Raw genomic sequence first — 19,720 nt, forward strand, 5'->3', positions numbered from 1 at the left:
GGGGATGGGTGGATGGAGGGGGTGGGCGGAGGGGGGATGGGTGGGTGGGAGGGGTCCAAAACCCTCACCTCAGGGGCCTCCTCAAGGCTGGGCCAGGATGGCTCAGGGGAGAAGGTGAAGACCACTTGCCCCGAAGAGAACCAACACAAGGCACTTGCCACAAAAGCAGGCACCAAGAGCGCCACATCCGTGAGCCCCGGTGCATGGATGCCCACTCCCTGTGGCCCCCGCTCCTCCTGCAACCTGGAAAGTGCTCAGCACCTGCCACTCACATTCTCTCAGTGAAGGACAATGGGGCGGATGTTCTTTCTCCACACACGAACGGGGCCGCCTTCCCCGACAGCAGTGGAAGAGCCAGTTGGCCGCAGGTGCAGGCAAGAGCCTCTCAAATGAAGACTCTCACTGCAATAATGAAAGCCCAGGAGGCCTATGTCAAAAGAAATCCAGGCTGGGCGTGGTGGTGGCTCATGCCTGTAATCCCAGCACTCTGGGGAGCCGAGGCAGGTGGATCACCTGAGGTCAGGGGTTCGAGACCAGCCTGGCCAACATGGCAAAACCCCATCTTTACTAAAAATATTTTACAAAATCAGCTGGGCATGGTGGCACACACTTGTAATCCCAGCTACTAGAGAGGCTGAGGCAGGAGAATCACTTGAACCCGGTAGGCAGAGGCTGCAGTGAGCCAAGATCGCATCAGCGCACTTCAGCCTGGGCAACAGAGTGAGGCTCTATATCAGAAAAAAAGAAAGAAAGAAAAAAAAAAACTACAAAAAAGAAAAAAAATCGAAGCCAGCTCCACATGAGGCAAGGAGTAGTTTTCTTTATCACTAACCAAGAACTTTCCATTTGCAAAGACAGAAAGGGTTTGTTTTCCAGGGATCAAAAAAGACCAGGATTAATTTTTCCCCTGCCTGGTTTCCTGAGACCCCGAGGGTGGGTGGGTGTGCGTGCACACGTGTGTATGTATATATTGTGTGTATTGTGTGCACTTGTGCCTATGCATATGAAAAACTGGTAGCTCTGAGCCCCTCCTCTGTCCATCATCTCACCTGACCCTCCAGCAGCCCTAGGAGTGCCGTGAGCAGACGCCGCCATCTCCCCTTTCTGGACGAGATGTTCAGAGACGTTCCAGAACTCTTCCCACTCACAGTCCTGCCCACCCTTCTGGGTCGGTGGAGGGATTTTCCCGGGCACACCCGGTAGAGTTAAGGCAAAAGGGCCACCCTGCCCTTGACATGCCTTCCCATCCCAGGAGGTGATCCCCTGCCAGGCCTTGAGGCCTCCAGCCTGCCGCTTCCTAGAGGAGCTAGTGCCAGGGGTCACTCCCTCCGCCCTCACTGGAGGGCCTGAGCCGCTAGAGCGAGAGGCACTCAGTGAGCAGATGGCAAGTGGACAGGGAGAGCCGCCCACCCACCAGGATGCAGAGACCAGATCCTGTGGGCCCCCGGCGGGCCCACCTACCTCTGGCCGCATGCTGGCCTCCACCCAGTTACAAGAGGGAGGTGTGGGCCGCCTCCGATACTGTTTTACAGGACAGGGCTCAGGAACGGGGGGAAGGGGATCATGGAGTCCCTGTCTTCTGCTGGCCTGAAAAGGCTCCATCTTTCTTAAAAACATCATCACCTGGCCAGGCACAGTGGCTCACGCTTGTAATCCCAGCACTTTGGGAGGCCGAGGCAGGTGGATTACCTGAGGTCAGGAGTTCGAGACCAGCCTGGCCAACATGGTGAAACTCCGTCTCCACTAAAAATTCAAAAGTTAGCTGGGTGTGGTAGCGTGCGCCTGTAGTCCCAGCTACTCGGGAGGCTGAGGCAGGAGAATCACTTGAACCTGGGAGGTGGAGGTTGCAGTGAGCCGAGATTGTGCCACTGCCCTCCAGTCTGGCTGACAGAGCGAGACTCTGTCTCAAAAAAACCAACCAAACAACAACAACAAAAAACATCGTCACCTTCCTTTGTGTTCCCACGTGCTCTGAGTGGGCACTGCCCTCTGGCAACTGACTCTCTGGACACCAGGAGAATCACTTCTACTCAACCATCCCGGGATGTCCGACGTCAGCTGCTCCAGGAGCCCCAGCTGGGCTCAGGCTGGGGTTGGCCTGCCGCGTGCGGGTCCCTCTCCACAGCAGCCAGTAGGGAGCCCTCAGTAAAGGATATCAAAGATATGCTGGCAAGTTCTTGCAGAGTGGCCCAAACTTCTCTTGCCTTAATTGAGCCACAAAGAAAAAGATCTCATTACTTGTTTTAGACTTAAAGATCCCTGCAAGTCATCCCAGAGTCTCTCCCAACAATCCTGTTCCTTCATCTTAACTCACACTCCATCTTCCCAACCTTTCATCATTTACTCCAGGAAGAAAGCTATTCAACTCTGCAGCCCAAACCCCACTTTACCCAGAAACGACCTGAACCTTCCAATTCTACTGCATTATCGTAACGAGAGGTATAATTTACTAAGGAGGGCCCATTTTTTGAAGTATAAAAAAGTTACCTGCTGGTGTCACCGTGTGAGGACTAGGAACAGAAGATGCTCTGGGTGTGTCAGGCCTTCCTGCTCCCCTGGGTCTCCAGGGCACGCCTCTTAGCTGTGCCAGCTTCTGAGAAAGCCCCACCCCGGGGAACAAGCAAAAGTATTCTGGAAGACACTGGGAACCCAGTGGCCTCTCTGGGGACGGTCGCCTTCCCAGAAGTGTAGGGAGGAACCCGCGGGGGTGCGTTTGGCCATGCTGGCAGCAGACCTTGCCGGAGCCTGGGGACTTGATGGGACTGAGATGTCACCCCTCACCTGGGTCTCTGCAGGGCCCTGCCCCATGGGCCTGGGGCAGGAGTGTGGTCACTATGCTGGCCACACCCGGTCCCCGTGCTCACCCTCAGCATGAAGGCTGCCTCCCCCGCAACCCTCTGCAGGTCCCTGCCCCTCTCTCCTTTACAGAGCTTGTCCCACCCACGCTCCTTCAGTCTCTGTGTCCCTGCTCCCGCCTGGCCCAACCTCTGCAGGCGCCATCTTTGTCCTTCTCTGTCCCCTCCAGGCCTCTGCCCGCCTGTCCTCCCAATGGCCCTGTGGCCAGCACTGCTGCCTCAGCGTCCTGCACCCCAGCTGTGCTCAGACTGGCGGACCTCAGTGGAGCCCAAACTCATCGCCTGCTTCCCCCGCAGACCCCTCACTGCTCCTGAAGGCCTGCCGCTCCTGCAGGCTAGGAGCTCCTGTCTATCCCCCTCACCCTGTGGCCCACTCCGCAAGCCCTGCCTCTGGGACCAGCTCGCCTCCTCCATGCCCCTCAGTGCCACCTGTGGCTGAGACGGCAGCATCCCGTACCCAGTTGATTTGCCAACTCCACATCAGGCATGTTTTAGCTCCAAAAATGACATGCACAGAGGCACAGGCAGGTCCCCTCCCCATAGAGCTTCCACCTGCATGCCCATCCTAGGCCCAGGTCAAGAAGAGACAAGGCCCCAGTGCCTCCCAGGACATGTGCCCCTAGGCTGGCTCGAGAACCTGGCATGGGTAGCCTGTCCTCCAGGCGGCTCCCAGTTCTGCTTCACTCAGGGGTTTGCTGTCCTCTTCCACAGCTTTCCCACAATGAAAGCTCTGCTCCCTCCTCGCAGCTAAGCCCAGGTCCCAGCTCCCATGGCGCCCTTCCCTCTGAACCCTGCACAGCACCACCCCATCCCCAGCCTCCGTGCACTTACCCTGCGGTTCCTGCAGCAGGGATGCAAATACTCAGCTCAGGCGTGCCCTCCCCCACTGACCCGATAGTCCCCTTCTCTCTCTGCCGCTCCCACACAAGGACCCCTCTTCGGGGAGGCCTCATCCAGCAGTAAGCGCACCCACCATGGACCTGCCACGTGCCTAGCTGTTGTGAATGGTGTCCTCTTTCCTCAGTTTCGTGCTGTTGCATCAGAACATGGGAGGCCGGAGTGTGGGCCCCCAAGAACTTCTGTTTAAGAATGGTCTAAAGAGCTAATACCACATGGCCACACACACTCCACACAGCAACACAAACCTGATCTCACAGCACACATGACCCTGTAAACCCCACACTTTCACACACGCAGCAACCCGCACACAAAGGCACAATTCACTGAAGGGATTACTTTTCAATTGACTCAATTTTGTCTTTAAAATGTCTTGAAACAATAGAGACAGAGACAACGATCTTTACTTTGGCATTTCATGACATTTGCTGCTTCCAGTGAACACAGGATGAAAGAGACCTGTATGAAGCCTGTCGAAGGCTACTCACCATTGCAAGATCAGTCCCATCTGACAGAGACATGGCTCACTGCCACGGGCCATTCTGTGAGCCGACAGGCAGGCTGAGTCCTGACGGACTCATTAACTAGGTCCTGGGTGTGAGTTTACCAGTAACTCAAGGCAGCAATGGATTGGCCCAGAAGGACGCTGGAACCCCAAATGAAAGCATGCAGAAAAGCACGCCAGTTAGGACTGGTGTGTACAAAGTCATCCTGCCGGCCAGCAATCACCCCTTCCATTCCTACCACGCGCCAGGTGCTGTGCTGGATGCAAAACCATGGCTCGAAGCCCCCAGTAAGCACAACAAGGGGGCTTCACAGGTGAGGGGCCTCCAGCAGGAATCTACACCTTCCTGGAGAGAATGGAGAAAGCGTCACCCAGGAAGCAGCTGGTGCTCTCTGTTTCCAGGCCAAAGGGAGGGGCTGGGTGGCCAGGAGTAAAGCCAAGCGATTCCACTCATCTGCCCCAAAGTCTTGGCAGACGGAATCTCATAGGAACACCCCTCATCCTCCTGGAGGGGCTGAGACCTCATCGTCATTAATAATGTGGTTCTCTCAGGTAAGAAAAAACTAGAAATGATAAATCTCCATGTGCAAACCCCGTCTTCTCTCTGCCTCCTTCCAGGTATAATTCTAAAGCTGCCATTGATCTTTAAAGCAACCTTTAATTACCCTGAGACCCCAAAGTCCAAATAAGCCAAGGCTCGAGCTAAGGAGCATTTGCTTGGAGGCCTCTCTTGAAGCAAATGAAAGGGACTCCAGGGGTCTGCAGCCAGAGAGGCTGAGCACACCCTGGCACCAGCTTCCGAGGCCAGGGGACGGGTGAGGAGGGAGGCCCCGCTGCTGCATCTGCGCAGTGAAGCCCGCCTGGGTCTCTGCAGAGCACAGGGCTTTTGCTGCTGCTGTCTTTCCTACTTTGTAAATCACAGACACCCAAGAGAACCTGTGATGTCTTTATTGCTTGTCTCCTTAGCAAAGATCCCTGAAGTCTGAGGACAGCAGCATTTAGGGCGCCCTCCTAGCGGCAGTGGGTGACTTCCAGACTCATCAGGTGGCCATACATGGGCTGAGACCACCTCCAAGTAGGGGCTGGGCCCAGGGGACCAGGTGGCCAGCACGGAGGGTCTCAAAGGTCATGGACTGGAATTTGGTCCCACTGTGCACACAGATCCTCGCAGGTTATTCAGAAATGACCACACCCACCCCCTCCTCTGTGATGGGGACACTGAGGACCCTAGAAAGAAGCCCAGGCCCATGAATGAAATGCAGCCCTTACGTCATCTATGGGCAGGACTGGGTAATTCAGGAAACCTCATCATGGTGGCTGAGCCAAAGGGAATGCACAGCCAGCCTCGACGGCACTTTGTGCAGTCTGGGAGCTGGGGTGACCTGCAGAGTCCACCCACCTCTCTCTTCCCACAGCCCCTGTGACCCTCTCACACTCTCGTCCCCAGTGCCCCTCATGTGTTACCAGGGAAGCATATGGTAACTAAGTCTCCACCAGACAAGCAGGGCACGCCTCTTGCCTTGAAGGCCATGGGCCTGTGTGCTCTGTGCGAGTGATGTGTTTGCATGTGTGCATGTCAGCCAGCTGGGGGAAACCTGAGGGATGGACACGGCGGGACACCTGAAGGGCGGGCGCGGTGGAGCATCCTAGAACAAGGGCAGAGAACCCAGAGCCCAGCATTCTGAGCACCAGCTCCAAGCCGTGAACCTCCCAAAGCGGTCGAACTCCCACAACCACCCTTAACGTGGGAATTAACCCTAGTAAGAAAACCATGTTGACACATATTGAAAAGAACATGCAAAATACAAAACAAACAAAACAAACAAACAAACTTCAAAGAAGAAAATAAAATATCCATAACTCTACTAATGAAAACGAAGTCAGGCTAGCACCATGGTTTGTTTCTGTTCGGTCTTTCTGTCCATGCGTGGAACAGAAGCAAATCTGGGGTTGTTTTTATCTGTATTACATATGCCAATATGTATCATTTCAGGTCATGCTTTTCCTCCACATAGAAATGCGCTGAAGACATTTTCTCGTTTCAGTAAATATTACCTGAAGATACAATTTTTGGTAGTTATGAAACATTATAACCAGTCATGTACCATAATTTAGGTAACTGTACCCCGACCGCTGGATATGCAGGCTGCTGCCAATTTGTTTTTCCATAATTATAAACAAGGAGAATTACGGGATCGAGGAAAGGCTCTTGATATAAATTATGAATAGTTCTCCGGAAAGGTTCTGTACCACACCCCTCGTCAGAATGAAAGAGCATGCCTGCTTTACGCCAACTTCATCCACTTCCAGGAGGGCCCTCGCTAAAAGTAGTGCTTATTTCAGAGAGCATTTGTTTCCAGTTTCGATTCTTTACTAATGATTGGAAGAAACACTTACATTTTCTGGATAGCTACATAAATTCTCGTGTGGGTTTCTGACTGCTCTGATTGTCCTCATCCATTTTCTATGAGGACATTTTCTTTTTGTTAGTTATTTGTGTGAGTTCTTTGTATATTAAGGGAATAAGCTATGTTGTGAACGAAGAACCTTGTCAACTGCCTTTGAATTTGGTTTACGATGTTTCTGGTACACGGATATTTACAACTTCTATGCTGTGCTTAAAATGGGCCACTCTAGAGTGAACTGGCGTTTTCTTGGGCTAGGCATCTGGGGCTCTCTGGCCATATTAAGTTAACTTATTAGCATTGGGTTTTTCAGACATAAAAGTAATGTAAATTCTAGCCCTAAACGAGTGAGAAGGTGGGCTGGGGCCACGAACTTTCAGAGGAGACTTGCTTTTATTCCTCTTCCCTTCAGAGCTAAGCGTCAGGCAAGAATGAACCTACGAAGGCCATTCTGTCTGTCCGTCCTGGTTCACTTGCTTGGGTTCAGGGGTCCTGACTTAGGCAAAGGGTCTCTGACTCACATCCACCTGCCCCAGCCCCAGGCCTTCTCCCCTGCCCCCTGCCAGGCTGTTTACACCGGGGAGCTGGCCCCAGAGCACGAAGCAGCAGATGCCTTCAGGGCAAACACTAGTTCTAGGGCTGGCTTAGTCCTCTGAAGAGTCCAGGAACTTAAAAAGCATTTTGTTAATATCCACGTTGTGTGTGCGTGTGTGTGTGCATGCACATTGTATGGGGAGAGCCTTTGCTGAACGTTTGTTCATCACATTACAGAAACAGAAGAATAGTACTGATCTCAGTGGCGCTGTCTCTAGCATTTCCCTAGGTACCAGTGGTGGTTGATTTAAAATGTTCTTTAGCATGTTAATAAAGTATTATTTTAGTTCTACTTAAGGGTAGAGTTTTCTATTCATTAAACTCAGGAAAAGCTACTGAATCTCTTAAGATGTGATTGAGGGCCTCTGGTTTACTGATGGGATACTTTCACTAATCGTGTAAGCCGGACAGAGTTACAGGTGTACTGGCCTGATCTCTGAGGCTAACTCTAGGCTGGCATCCCGGAGCATGGCTATGTTCCGGTGGTATTTTTATGGGATATTTTTTATTTTATAATATTGATGAAGGCGGGCCTCATGAATGAGATGGGTGCCGTGAAGGAGGCTGATGGGAGCACCCAGCCCTCTTGCCCTCCTGCCTTCCACCATGTGAGGATGCAGTAACGAGGCGCCCTGGACAGACACCAGAGGCCGGCGCCTTGATTTTGAACTTCCAGTCTCCAAAACGGTGAGAAACACATTTCTATTGCTTATACATTACCCAGTCTAAGGTATTTTGTTATAACAGCAGGAATGGACTAAGACACTCCATATATGTGGAGGGAGAAACTGGCAGATGTGGGGTCCTGCACAGAAGTCACCGATGATTCAGCTGAGACAGGGCACTGGGAGCCACGTGTCCGGCAGCCAGCTCTGTGAGACACAGGGCCAAGCCTGCTGCTTCTCTCCGGCAGGGCAGGTCACACAGCGTAAGGTTTTTTGAAACTGTGAACAAACTCACTAGGAAGACATTTTCTGGCCTTAGAATCACATTTAAAACCATGACTTTTGGCGATGTTTGGATTTACTCCCAAATTATAAGTCTATACAAGTTTTTTGTTTGTTTGTTTGTTTGTTTTTTGAGATGGAGTCCTGCTCTGTCACCAGGCTGGAGCACAGTAGAACGATCTCAATTCACTACAACCTCTGCCTCCCTGGTTCAAGCAATTACCCTGCCTCAGCCTCCCGAGTAGCTGGGATTACAGGCATGCACCACCACGCCCAGCTAATTTTTGTATTTTTAGTAGAAACTGGGTTTCACCATGGTGGCCAGGATGATCTCCACCTCCTGACCTCGTGATCCACCCGCCTGGGCCTCCCAAAGTGCTGGGATTACAGGCATGAGCCACTGCACCTGGCCAGGTTGGGCTTTTTTTAAAGCTTGAGGCAAATGTAGCATTTTTAAAGTGTGTGTGTGTGAATTCCTCTTTTCTAACACAGAGGAGGACTACGTTTTCACCCATCTATCTTGGTCCTCCTTACTGGAGGTCTGCCTATTTCACTAGCATTTTCAACTGCCCCTCTAAGATGTACTTAGGAATTCTACATAAAAATCCTGTCTTCGAATGTATTTGTCTGCTTTTACTCATTCATTCTTTTATTGTCTTTATCATAAGTTGTCTTTATTTTTCTATTTTTAACTTCTTGGTTAAAGGCTTAGTTCACTTGTTTTAATGTTTTTAAATCATGAAAGCATCACATCTTTGAACCTGTTTGCAAGCCCAGCACTGGTACATTCCTTGTGCTTTTGAATATCCTTCTGTAATTACAGGGTGATTTCCATCTTGACCCACATTATTTTGAAGGGGGTTCTTTAACATCCAAATGCTTCGTTTTGTCGTTTTAACTTTATTAGGATCTAATTTTAAAGGATTATGCTCAGTGAACAAAGTTTATGTCATTGCTGTTTTCTTATTTTGGAAATATTTATGGTCTAGGTTGAGTGATTACTTTTTGTAAGTATTCCATAAATACTTAGAAAGAAGACGCATTCTTTGTTGGTACAAATTCCACCCAGAACTCCTAAACTACTCCTTTTTTATGCCATTCAGATTCACAATCCTCCTTATTTATTTATTTATTTATTTATGAGACGGAGTCTTGCTCTGTCGCCCCAGCTGGAGTGCAGTGGTGCCATCTTGGCTCACTGCAACCTCTGCCTCCCAGGTTCAAGCAATTCTCTTGCCTCAGCTTCCCCAGTAGCTGGGATTATAGGTGCCCACCAGCATGCCTGGCTAATTGTATTTTTAGTAGAGACAAAGGTTTGGTCAGCTTACCAAAGTGCTGGGATTACAGGCGAGAGCCACTGTGCCCAGCCCCCACCTTATTTTTAATCCAACTAAATATGCTTAAACTTTACTCCTATGGTTGCTCCATTAAATGTCTTTGTATGTTTTATACAGTTTTAAATTCAAGTTTAATACAAAGACCGGAAAGTGCACAGATCATGGCCTCTACAAGGAGGCTTCTGACAGAGTTGGCGCTGGGCGCTTGTGCTCCCAGGAGCATCCTGCCTTCCTCACTCCTGCAGCCGCTGCCAGATCCTTGCTGGGAGAATACCACAGTGTGGAGTGACTCTCTCTGCTTGACGCCATGGTGTGGGGTGACTCCCCCTGCGATGCCACGGTGTGGGGGGACTCTCCCTGCTGGATCCCACGGTGTGGGGTGACTCTCCCTGCTGGATCCCACGGTGTGGGGGGACTCTCCCTGCTCTGCCCAGTGTTTTCTTCTCTAAGTCCGAGGACACGATTGTTCCTGCTTCCTCTGTGCACCATCCTGCCCCATCCCTGTTCGTCTCTTCATTTGTATTGCCCATGGCTGCTTATGTTCTAGCTGCCAACCCACCCTCGGTGCTGAGTTCACCAAATCACTTCACGTTGCAGAGCAGGCTGTTACAAATCCACTGTTACGGGAAGGCCACCCCATCTTCTCTTTGCTTTTCTCCCCCACCGGCTCCCCTCTCCCCCATCTATCACTTCTATTCCCTGGTCCCTGCTCACCTGCTGACCCCCACAGAGCAGTCCCTTCATGTACCTGCCCCTCCCAACGTGCCCTGCCCCTCGCGGGCAGAATCTGACAGCACAGGGCCTGGCACACAGCAAGGGTTCCAGGGGCATTCAGTGAAGGAATGAACAGACCAGCTGAGGCTGTGAAGCCCAGGGTCACAAAGCCAGACTGAGCCCCTCACCCTGGGCACTATGCATACCTGTGTGTGTTTGGCTTCCCCACTGAGCAGCTGGCAGACGCACAGAACTCAGTCCCAGAGCCAAAGGGGACAAAGGTGAAGGCTCCCAGGCTGGGCAGCTTGGGCTGGCACCCGCTGGTCCTTCCCATGCAGCCCAACCAGCAGCTGGGGCTCCCACAGAGACGCAGGGCCCAGGGCCAGGTGGCTGCAGACTGCCCGGAGCATGCTTCCAGAGCAACAGCCTCAGCCTTCCAAGATGTCGCTCTGCCGCCTCCTCACCGCCTTCGCCAGCCTCCTGGGGCAGGCAGCCACCATGCTGAAGGAAGCTGCCTCTCCCAACGAGGCTGTCCACGCATCAGCATCAGGCAGTGGCGCACTCACTGATCAGAGACACTTACAGACCTCTCAGCTGCCGAGGCCCCTCAGAGAAGGTTCCTGACTTCATGGAGGTGCCACACTCTGCTCACATAAAATTAACTGCTTTTTCTACTTAGAAAAATGACTCTGCCAACTGCCGTCCCCACTGTTTGAGCAGCTTGCTTACTTTAAAATTAAAAACAACAACGGTCCCAGCTCCTGGCGGGTGGTGGAGTTTCCAACCTCACGAGGCATTCCCACTTCTGGTGGGCACTTCCTGGACGCTGGCAGAGCACAGTCGATCCCGTGTGGGCGGCCTCCTCTCAGCCAAGCCCAGGGTGAGGGCAGTGGGGCTCCAAGGAGGGGAAGCTGGCGAGGATGAGGGCCGGCGGGGATAGGGCGGCCTGCAGGGGGGTTGGCAGTTGGACCCCTCGTCCCCTGGGAAGCCAAACTGAGAGGTTTAGACTCGGGAGTAAAATGGATAAATGAAGATTTTCTGGGATAGCTTATTTTCTAATTTTACAGTGTCGTGCTTATTAATCAGCAAAAGATCCCAGTAATGCCGACATCAGGTGCTTAAACTATACCCCCAGCCGGTCAGAACGGGCACAGGACATGGCTCAGTTCTGGTTTAGGGCTCCATCCATGAACACCTGGGCTGGGTTCCATCTGCTAGGCCAGGCCCTGTTGACAGCTCCAGGCCTCAGCACGACCCTCACCTGTCTGGTCTCTCCTGGAACTGAGATGAAGTGGGGCAGCAGGGCCTCCCTGGCTCCTCCCAAGGCCCTCAGAAAGAGCAGGGATGCTTGGAGCCACTGACGAGCACAGAGCTGGGGAACAAAAGGCTGCCAGCTGTGTAGAGCACTGCCCTGGGGACGTAGGACCGTCCCGTTAGTTGAGAGACGAGGGCCTCGAGAAGGCAGAGTGGTGAAGCGTGGCTGACCCCAGCTGGCTGGTGCAGAGTCTGTCTGGTTCCCACTGCTGGGGTCTTCCTTGCTGCACCCAGAGCCCTCTGCTGGGTGAATACTGGGCAGGACTTCCCAGTCAGCACCTCGGAGAACACTGGGTATCACCCCGTGAAGGGGCCAACAGTCCACAGGGTGCTCAGGACGCCTCACAGAGGAACATGTGGGGTGGGTCAGGGGCTGGACACTAGTCCACAGGGAGTCCCACAGGTAGAGTACGGGGCCCAGGAGGGTGTGCCTCTGATGAGTGGGGTGCAAGGAGGGCTCTCCAACTAAGTTGCCAGGGACAAGCTTAGTGAGGTTAAACAGTGTGTCCTCAGTCACACAACTCCCAGTGGCCTGGCTGGAAGGGACCTCAGGCTGTGTGATTTCTTGCCCAGCCCTGTCCCTAAAGCATCACAGTCCAGGTGCTGTGAAGAGGGTTCCAGGGACCAGAGGTCACGTGCCACACCCTGCAGGGGTCGCGCTGCTGAGGGGCACGCTGGCCCAGGGGAGGTTCTGCGGGGAGCTTGTCACACAGTCACATCAAATAACTCATAACTTGGGCAGCATTTCCACTGCCATGACCACATGACCACTGCCAGGCTCGTCTTCTCAGCTAGACGAGCTTTCAACCAGCGGGAGGTCAGCGGCAAAACGCAGGCAGTGCTTCTCAAAACTCTTCCACAAATAACCCTGTGAACTAAAATTTAATAAACCTCTCTCCTAGTAGAAATTCAAACTCGGGTTCTTTTGAAAGGGCATTTACTTACTTGAAAATCTTTTTCTTCTAGTATTTCCTTCCTCCATCTCACGAGAAAAGCAGCGCACACGTACAAGTGGAAATGAGAAAAGCCCTCTGGTTCAGACTAAAAGAGAAAAAATAACCAAGAGAGAAACTGTAAAGTGTGATCCATGAACATCACTGCAAGGTTATCTGTGACAGTCAGGGTTTATCTACTCAGGGTTCAGAGAAAACCAAAGCTTGTGTTGACGTACTTTTACTTAATGCCTTAATTTCAAAATTGTCAGCTCATTAAACAAACACCATTTTCTCTTTAAGTACCAGCAGGCTGATAAGCAGCAAGTGAATAGCAGACCAAGCTTCCGGCAGCCTCAGAGGCAGTTGTTCACTCTCCTCTCTTGCACAGACAATAGCCAAAAAGCGTAAGAGACAAATTCAACGTGCGCTGGTGCTGTGCCAGGCACAGTGTGCTCCTCACAACGGCATGTGAGGGAGGCCTCCTCCCACTCCACAGATGAGGAAACAAGGCTGAGCCCAGGCCAGGCCCAGTCAAGCCGGAGATCAGGCACTGGGCCCAGGACCACAACCTGGTCCGGGTCTCCCTGGGAAACGAACAGGGAAGTGATGCTGATGGCAAGCCAGATGTGGAAGGACACGACTTACACCCCTCAAATCACCACCCATGTCTCTCTCTCCTCACTGTCATTCAAACGTGCCTCCCCTGCTCCCTCTTCTTGAGGTAGCTACCCCTTACTCATCCCGGAAACCCAGGACCACTGTCAGCTCCCAGAGACCCTCCCACACTGAGGCTCGGGGCATGCAGACCTTGGGGCTGTGGTATGAGTTCAAGCATACACAGTCAACTGCAAAGACTGAGGGTTCCCAAAACTCCAGTTCTTGGGGTACCACCTTCACTTTTCTGCCTTGCCCATGCAACATCTGTAGGACCACCGTCAATGGTTCAGTAAGTAAACAAATCAAACGCACGGTGCATTTGATGGTGATGTGCTATGGAGAAAACAAGGCAAAGACTGGGATGAGGAATAGCAAGGGGGTTTGTCTGTGAAGTGGGGGATGCCACTTCAGTAAAATGGTCACCTAAGGTGACAGACAAGCAAACATTCAAAGAGAGAAAAGGCGTTTATTATTATTATTACTTTCTTCACTGAGATGGAATTTCGCTCTGTCGCCCAGGCTGGAGGGTAGTAGCATCATCTCGGCTCACTGCAACCTCTGCCGCCCGGGTTCAAGCAATGTTCCTGTCTCAGCCTCCTGAACAGCTGGGATTACAGCTGCACGCCACCATGCCAGACTAATTTTTGTATTTTTAGTAGTGGGGTTTCACCATGTTGGCCAGGCTGGCCTTGAACTCCTGATCTCGGGTGATCCACTCGCCTCAGCGTCCCAAAGTGCTGGGATCACAGGTGTGAGCCACTGCCCCTGGCCAGAAAAGGCATTTAGACACATGACAGAGAAACATTCCAGGTAAAAGCTACAGGAAGCACAGAGACCCTGTGGTTAGAGGCTGCCTGGCACGTTCCAGAAACAGCGAGGAGACCAGCACAGCTACGGCAGAACGAGGCGAGCAAAGGCAAGCGACGGCAGGCACGTGTGGGGTATAGATCCTCAGGGCTCTGAGCAGGGAACAACACAGGCTTCAGAAGCATCCCTCCGACTGTCACGCTGACAACGGATGGCACGAGGCAGGGTGGGGAGAGGCAGAACCAGGAGAACCAGGAGACAGGTTAGGGGACCACGGTAGTCAGAATTCAAGAAGGGCTAGTGACTCGGGCCAAGGGGGAGCAGGGAAGCTTGTGGGAAGACCCATTGGAGATGTATTTTGAAGGTTTAACAGAAAAAATACACCAACGCGTATGAGAGATCTGGGTAGGAGAGAAAGGAACCAACGGCCACTCTGACAATTTGAGCCTCCACAGCTGGAAGGGTGAAGTTGCCAGTTCCTAAGATGGGGAAAGGTTTGTGGAAAAGGCTGTAGGAGACAGTGTTTTGGTGGGAAGGCCGTGAGTTGTTCTGTGGAACTACCAAGTTTAAGATACTTGGGGATCCAGGTGGAGAGGAAAGGGAGGTACACGGACACAAAGACCAGAGAGTGGCCAGTGATTCGGGACAGAAATAAACACCAAGGACTAAACCACCCACAGGAATGACCAGCAAGCTGGGGCCAGACCAGAGAACATGAAGAGGGTGTATATTCTAGAGTTCTTGGATACAGTACCCTGCACATGTCCACTAAATAAAGTTCATCAAGAGCGTTGGTTCAAGTTTCCTATAAATCCTGTGGTTTTTTTTTTTTCCGTCTACTTATAATCTATCAATAACTGACAGGTATGCTTCAAAACTCCCATTATGAGAGTCAGTTTATGTCTTTCTCCTTATGGTTCTGCCAATCTTTGTTTTCTGTGTTTGGAAGTTATGTTATCAGGAGCATACAAATGCACAATTGTTTTCTCTTCCTGGTGTACTGAACAGTATAAATACTTATGACCTCTAACCTCACACAGGGCTTTTGCTCTGAAGTCTCTAGTGGGGAGGAAGGAGTCTAATTGACTACAACTATGTATCAGTTTTTGTTGGGTATTGTATTTTAAACAGCTCTCCTGAGGTATAACTGTTACATAATAAATTTTACATATTTCAGGCCGGGCGCGGTAGCTCACGCCTGTAATCCCAGCACTTTGGGAAGCCGAGGCGGGTGGATCACAAGGTCAGGAGATTGAGACCATCCTGGCTAACACGGTGAAATCCCGACTCTACTAAAAATACAAAAAATTAGCCAGGTGTGGTGGTGGGCGCCTGTAGTCCCAGCTACTTGGGAGGTTGAGGCAGGAGAATGGCGTGAACCCAGGAGGCGGAGCTTGCAGTAAGCCAAGATTGCGCCACTGCACTCCAGCCTGGGTGACAGAGTGAGACTCCATCTCATTAAAAAAAAAAACAAAAAAAACTTTGCATACTTCAAGTTTACAATTTGATATGTTTTGATATATTCATACACCTGGGTAAACACCATCACAACCAAGGTAGTGGACATATCTATGGCTCCAAAGGTTTCTTTGTGCCCATTTGTAAATCCTCCCTTCGAGCCCTCCCAGTCCCAATCACCAACTTCCTTGTGTCACTACACATTAGCTTACATTTCCAACACTTTCAAATAAAGGGAATCCTATAATACACATTTGGTTTTGGTCTAGCTTTTCCACATAGGGTGATTACCTTAGATTCACCCGTGACGTTGCACATACCAATCACTCATTTCTATCAACGCTAAGCAGCACCCACTGCATGGATATACCACAGTTTGTTCATCCATTCATCTGCTGAAGGACTGAATTGTTTCTAGTTTGGAGCTACTATGCAGAGAGATGCCATGAACATTTGTATACTCATCTTTGAATGGACATAGGCTTTCATTTTGCTTGGAAAAATACTTAGGAGTAGAACAGCTGGATCATATGGTAGGAGTATGTTTACCTTTTAAAAACCTGCCACTAGTTTTGATATAAATCTTTTATCAAATACATGCTTTGCAAATGTTTTCTCCCCGTGCCTTCTCTTTTCATCCTCTTAACAGTGACTTTTGAAGATCATGGGTTTTTTGTTGTTGTTTTTGAGACAGAGTATCGCTCTGTCGCCCAGGCTGGAGTGCAGTGGTGGGATCTTGGCTCACTGCAACCTCTGCCTCCCAGGTTCACACCATTCTCCTGCCTCAGCCTCCCAAAGAGCTGGGACTACAGGCACCCGCCACCACGCCCGGCTAATTTTTTATATTTTTAGTAGAGATGGGGTTTCACCGTGTCAGCCAGGATGGTCTCGATCTCCTGACCATGATCCACCGCTTTGGCCTCCCAAAGTGTTGGGATTACAGGCATGAGCCACCACGCCAGGCCAAATCATGGGTTTCAAATTTTGATGAGGCTCAACCTAGTACTTCGTTCTTTTACAGATCATGCTGTTGGTGTCTTATCTAAAAAAATCACTGCCTAACTCAAGGGCACAAAGGTTTTCTTCTGGAAGGTTTATAGTTTTAAATTTTACTTTAGATCTATACTCCACTTTGAGTTAATTTTTGTATATGGTAAAAGGTATGGAAGTTCCTTTGTTGTTTGTTTTGAGATGGAGTTTCATTCTTGTTGCCCAGGTTGGAGTGCAATGGCATGATCTTGGTTCACCGCAACCTCCGCCTCCCGGGTTTAAGCGATTCTCCTGCCTCAGCCTCCTGAGTAGCTGGGATTACAGGCGTGCGCCACCATGCCTGGATAATTTGGTTTCTTTTTTTTTTTGAGACGGAGTCTTGCTCTGTCACCCAGGCTGGAGTGCAGTGGCCGGATCTCAGCTCACTGCAAGCTCCGCCTCCCGGGTTCACGCCATTCTCCTGCCTCAGCTTCCCGAGTAGCTGGGACTACAGGCGCCCGCCACCTCACCCGGCTGGTTTTTTGTATTTTTTAGTACAGACGGGGTTTCACCGTGTTAGCCAGGATGGTCTCGATCTGCTGACCTCGTGATCCGCCCGTCTCGGCCTCCCAAAGTGTTGGGATTACAGGCTTGAGCCACCGTGCCCAGCCAATTTGGTATTTTTAATAGAGACGGGGTTTCTCCATGTTGGTCAGGCTGGTCTCAAACTCCTGACCTCAGGTGATCTGCCCACCTCAGCCTCCCAAAGTGCTGGGATTGCAGGCGTGAGCCACCGTGACCGGCCTGGAAGTTCATCTGTATGCACATGAATATCCGATTGTTCCAGCAATTTGTTGAAAAGACTAAACTTCAGCTAATGCTAGCCCTTCCTTATGTCTTCTTCTTTTTCAAGGCCGTTTTGGCTATTCCAAATCTTCTGCATTTCTGTGTAAAATTTAGAACCTGTTTTGTCAATTTTTACAGAGAAGTTTGCTGGGATTTCTGACTCATGACCATAGTATAGCTTTTAATCCGTCTTCTGACTCATGACCATGATATGGCTCTTCATTTAATCAGATCTTTCTCTTTACCCATGTTTGATGGTTTTCTCAGTACAGGTCTATGATTCTGTTTTTAGATGTTCCCTAACAAGTTCATATTTTTGATGATATTGAAAATAGGGTCCTGAAAATCTTCATTTCTGTCTGTTGGTAGTTGTTGGAGTCCCCCCTCATCTTTATTTCCTTATATTTCTCTTATACCTAGCGCAGCACTGGGTTCTTAAACTCCAGCCACGCTTTCTAGCCAAAGAGCTTGGTCCCTGATGGCTGTGACTCCTGATGCATTCAGGTTAATTCACATGCTCTCATTTAGAAGTTCCCAGCTGTTCTACTTTTTCTATCATTTGTCTTTCTTGCCTACATGTGGACTAACCTACTTCCCTCTACATTCTAATGCCCCAACCCCAATTAATCTGGAAGTTACTGAATTGTTTCTATTATTTTAATAGGCCCTCTACAAATTTTAACATGTATATTTAACTTAATGATCTAAAATGAATTATCTTTATTCTCCTCCCAAACAACACAAAAAATTAAGAATATTTTAATTCTAGTCATATCATCACAGCAGCACCACACACTGACCTAATCTTCCCTAGCTATGTACCAGTGCTTTCCAGAATTTCAGTTCTATTGTGACTTTTTTTTTTTCTTTTCTTTTTTGCTTTGTTTCGGTTTTTGAGATGGAGTCTCGCTCTGTTGCCAGAATGGAGTGCAGCGACGCAATCTCGGCTCACAGCAACCTCCTCCTCCCGGGTTCAAGCAATTCTCCTGCCTCAGCCTCCTGAGTAGCTGGGACTACAGGCGTGCACCACAACGCCCGGCTAATTTTTCCATTTTTAGTAGAGATGAGGTTTCACCATGTTGGCCAGGATGGTCTCGATCTCTTAACCCCATGATCCAACTGCCTCGGCCTCCCAAAATTATAAATGGAGATCTTCTTTTTGTTCTTTTATACATCAATGTTTGTTTAGAGTTTTTCATGACTTTACTTATTTTTTTTTTCTCATTATTTCTTCTTGCACCTAGACCTTTCTTTGGCAATTATTATCCTTCTTGAAATTCAACCTTTAGAAGCTCCTTTAATGAGAGGGTCTTTTGGTCGTAAACCCTCTCAGATTTCATTTGTCTAAAAATGTCTTTATTCTCATTCTTGAAAGATAGTTTGCTGGATATGCAATTCTAAGTTGACTATTATTTTAAAAGATGATACTGCATTATCTTCTAGCCTCCACTACTGAATGTTATCAATCTATTTGTCATTTCTTCATAAGCAATCTAACTTTTCTCTCTGACTGCTTGTGAATACTCCCTTTGTCTTGGACATTTTGCAGTTCCTTTGTGATATTTATTCTGCTAGAGATACTGGTCTTTCTGAATCTGGAGAATAAGTAGTTTTCATCAGTTTTGGAAACAGTCATCCATTATCTCCTATCAAACATCCATCTGTACCCATTCTCTTTATTTTCTCAGAACTCTGATCAGCTAGAGTTGGGGTCTCTTCATTCTACCCTTTGTTTCCTTTAGCCTCTCTTTTTATATCTTCCATCTCTTCGTCTTTCTGGGAGAAGTACTTTCCTCAAATCTCTCTTCTACTTCATTAATAATCTCTTCAACTGTGTCACAATTTGTTTCACTTATCTATTACGTTTGAACCTTGGTTATTTCTTCAGACTTGCCTTGTAAATTGATAGTTACTCCTCCTTCTTTCATTCAGTATCTTTGTATTATTTAAAATGTACAAGCTTATTTCTATAGTGCATCTCAGATAATTCTAAAATCTCTGTAGATCTCTTTCTGCAGTCTGTTTTCACTGCTGATTCTTGCTCCTTGTGGCCCACTTCCTTGACTTCTCCTGTCATTATGCTCCTTAGAATGTATATCTGTTGGAACTCTTTGAGGCTTTTCTTTTTTTGGTTGGGGGGACTGTATTTGCTTCTCTAGAGCCTGAAGGCATTGTTATCCCAGACTACATTAAACCAAATTTCTAGCTTGCAATTTTTTAGGTCAAGTAAGTAACATGAACTGGGGTTCCCAATCCATGTGAATGTAGGATTGTAGGTGGAAATTCTGAGGAGGGGGAGGGTTCTTTCTTCCTCGTTTAACCTGGCCAAGGCTAAGAAAGGCAAACACAAGCACCTGTTTAGTCTCTGAAAAAAACAATCCCCAGGTTTTGACTCCTGCCAGTGGCTCATTAAAATCAACTGGCAGATACCCTTGGGTAAAGACCAGCTTTGATGCTGCTCCCCTCTCTCTCTAGATTTG

At 49.5% G+C, this 19,720-nt stretch overlaps 1 protein-coding gene and 1 pseudogene across 2 annotated transcripts in view; one reads left to right on the forward strand and one right to left on the reverse strand.

The window, feature by feature from the left end:
- Window positions 1-19,720, reverse strand: part of TBC1D22A (TBC1 domain family member 22A) — a 424,627-nt gene that overhangs the window by 46,118 nt on the left and 358,789 nt on the right. The window contains exon 12 of one of the 2 annotated variants that reach the window (XM_030914234.1): window positions 12,514-12,609. The exons of the other annotated variant lie outside the window; for it this stretch is intronic. Coding sequence (XP_030770094.1) covers window positions 12,514-12,609 — 96 coding nt within the window. The remainder of the gene's footprint in view (window positions 1-12,513; window positions 12,610-19,720) is intronic. 2 annotated transcript variants of the gene reach the window in all.
- Window positions 10,663-11,138, forward strand: LOC104655959 (annotated as a pseudogene).

Source organism: Rhinopithecus roxellana, chromosome 13 (genome assembly GCF_007565055.1).
Source record: "Rhinopithecus roxellana isolate Shanxi Qingling chromosome 13, ASM756505v1, whole genome shotgun sequence".
Taxonomy (NCBI): Eukaryota; Metazoa; Chordata; class Mammalia; order Primates; family Cercopithecidae; genus Rhinopithecus; species Rhinopithecus roxellana.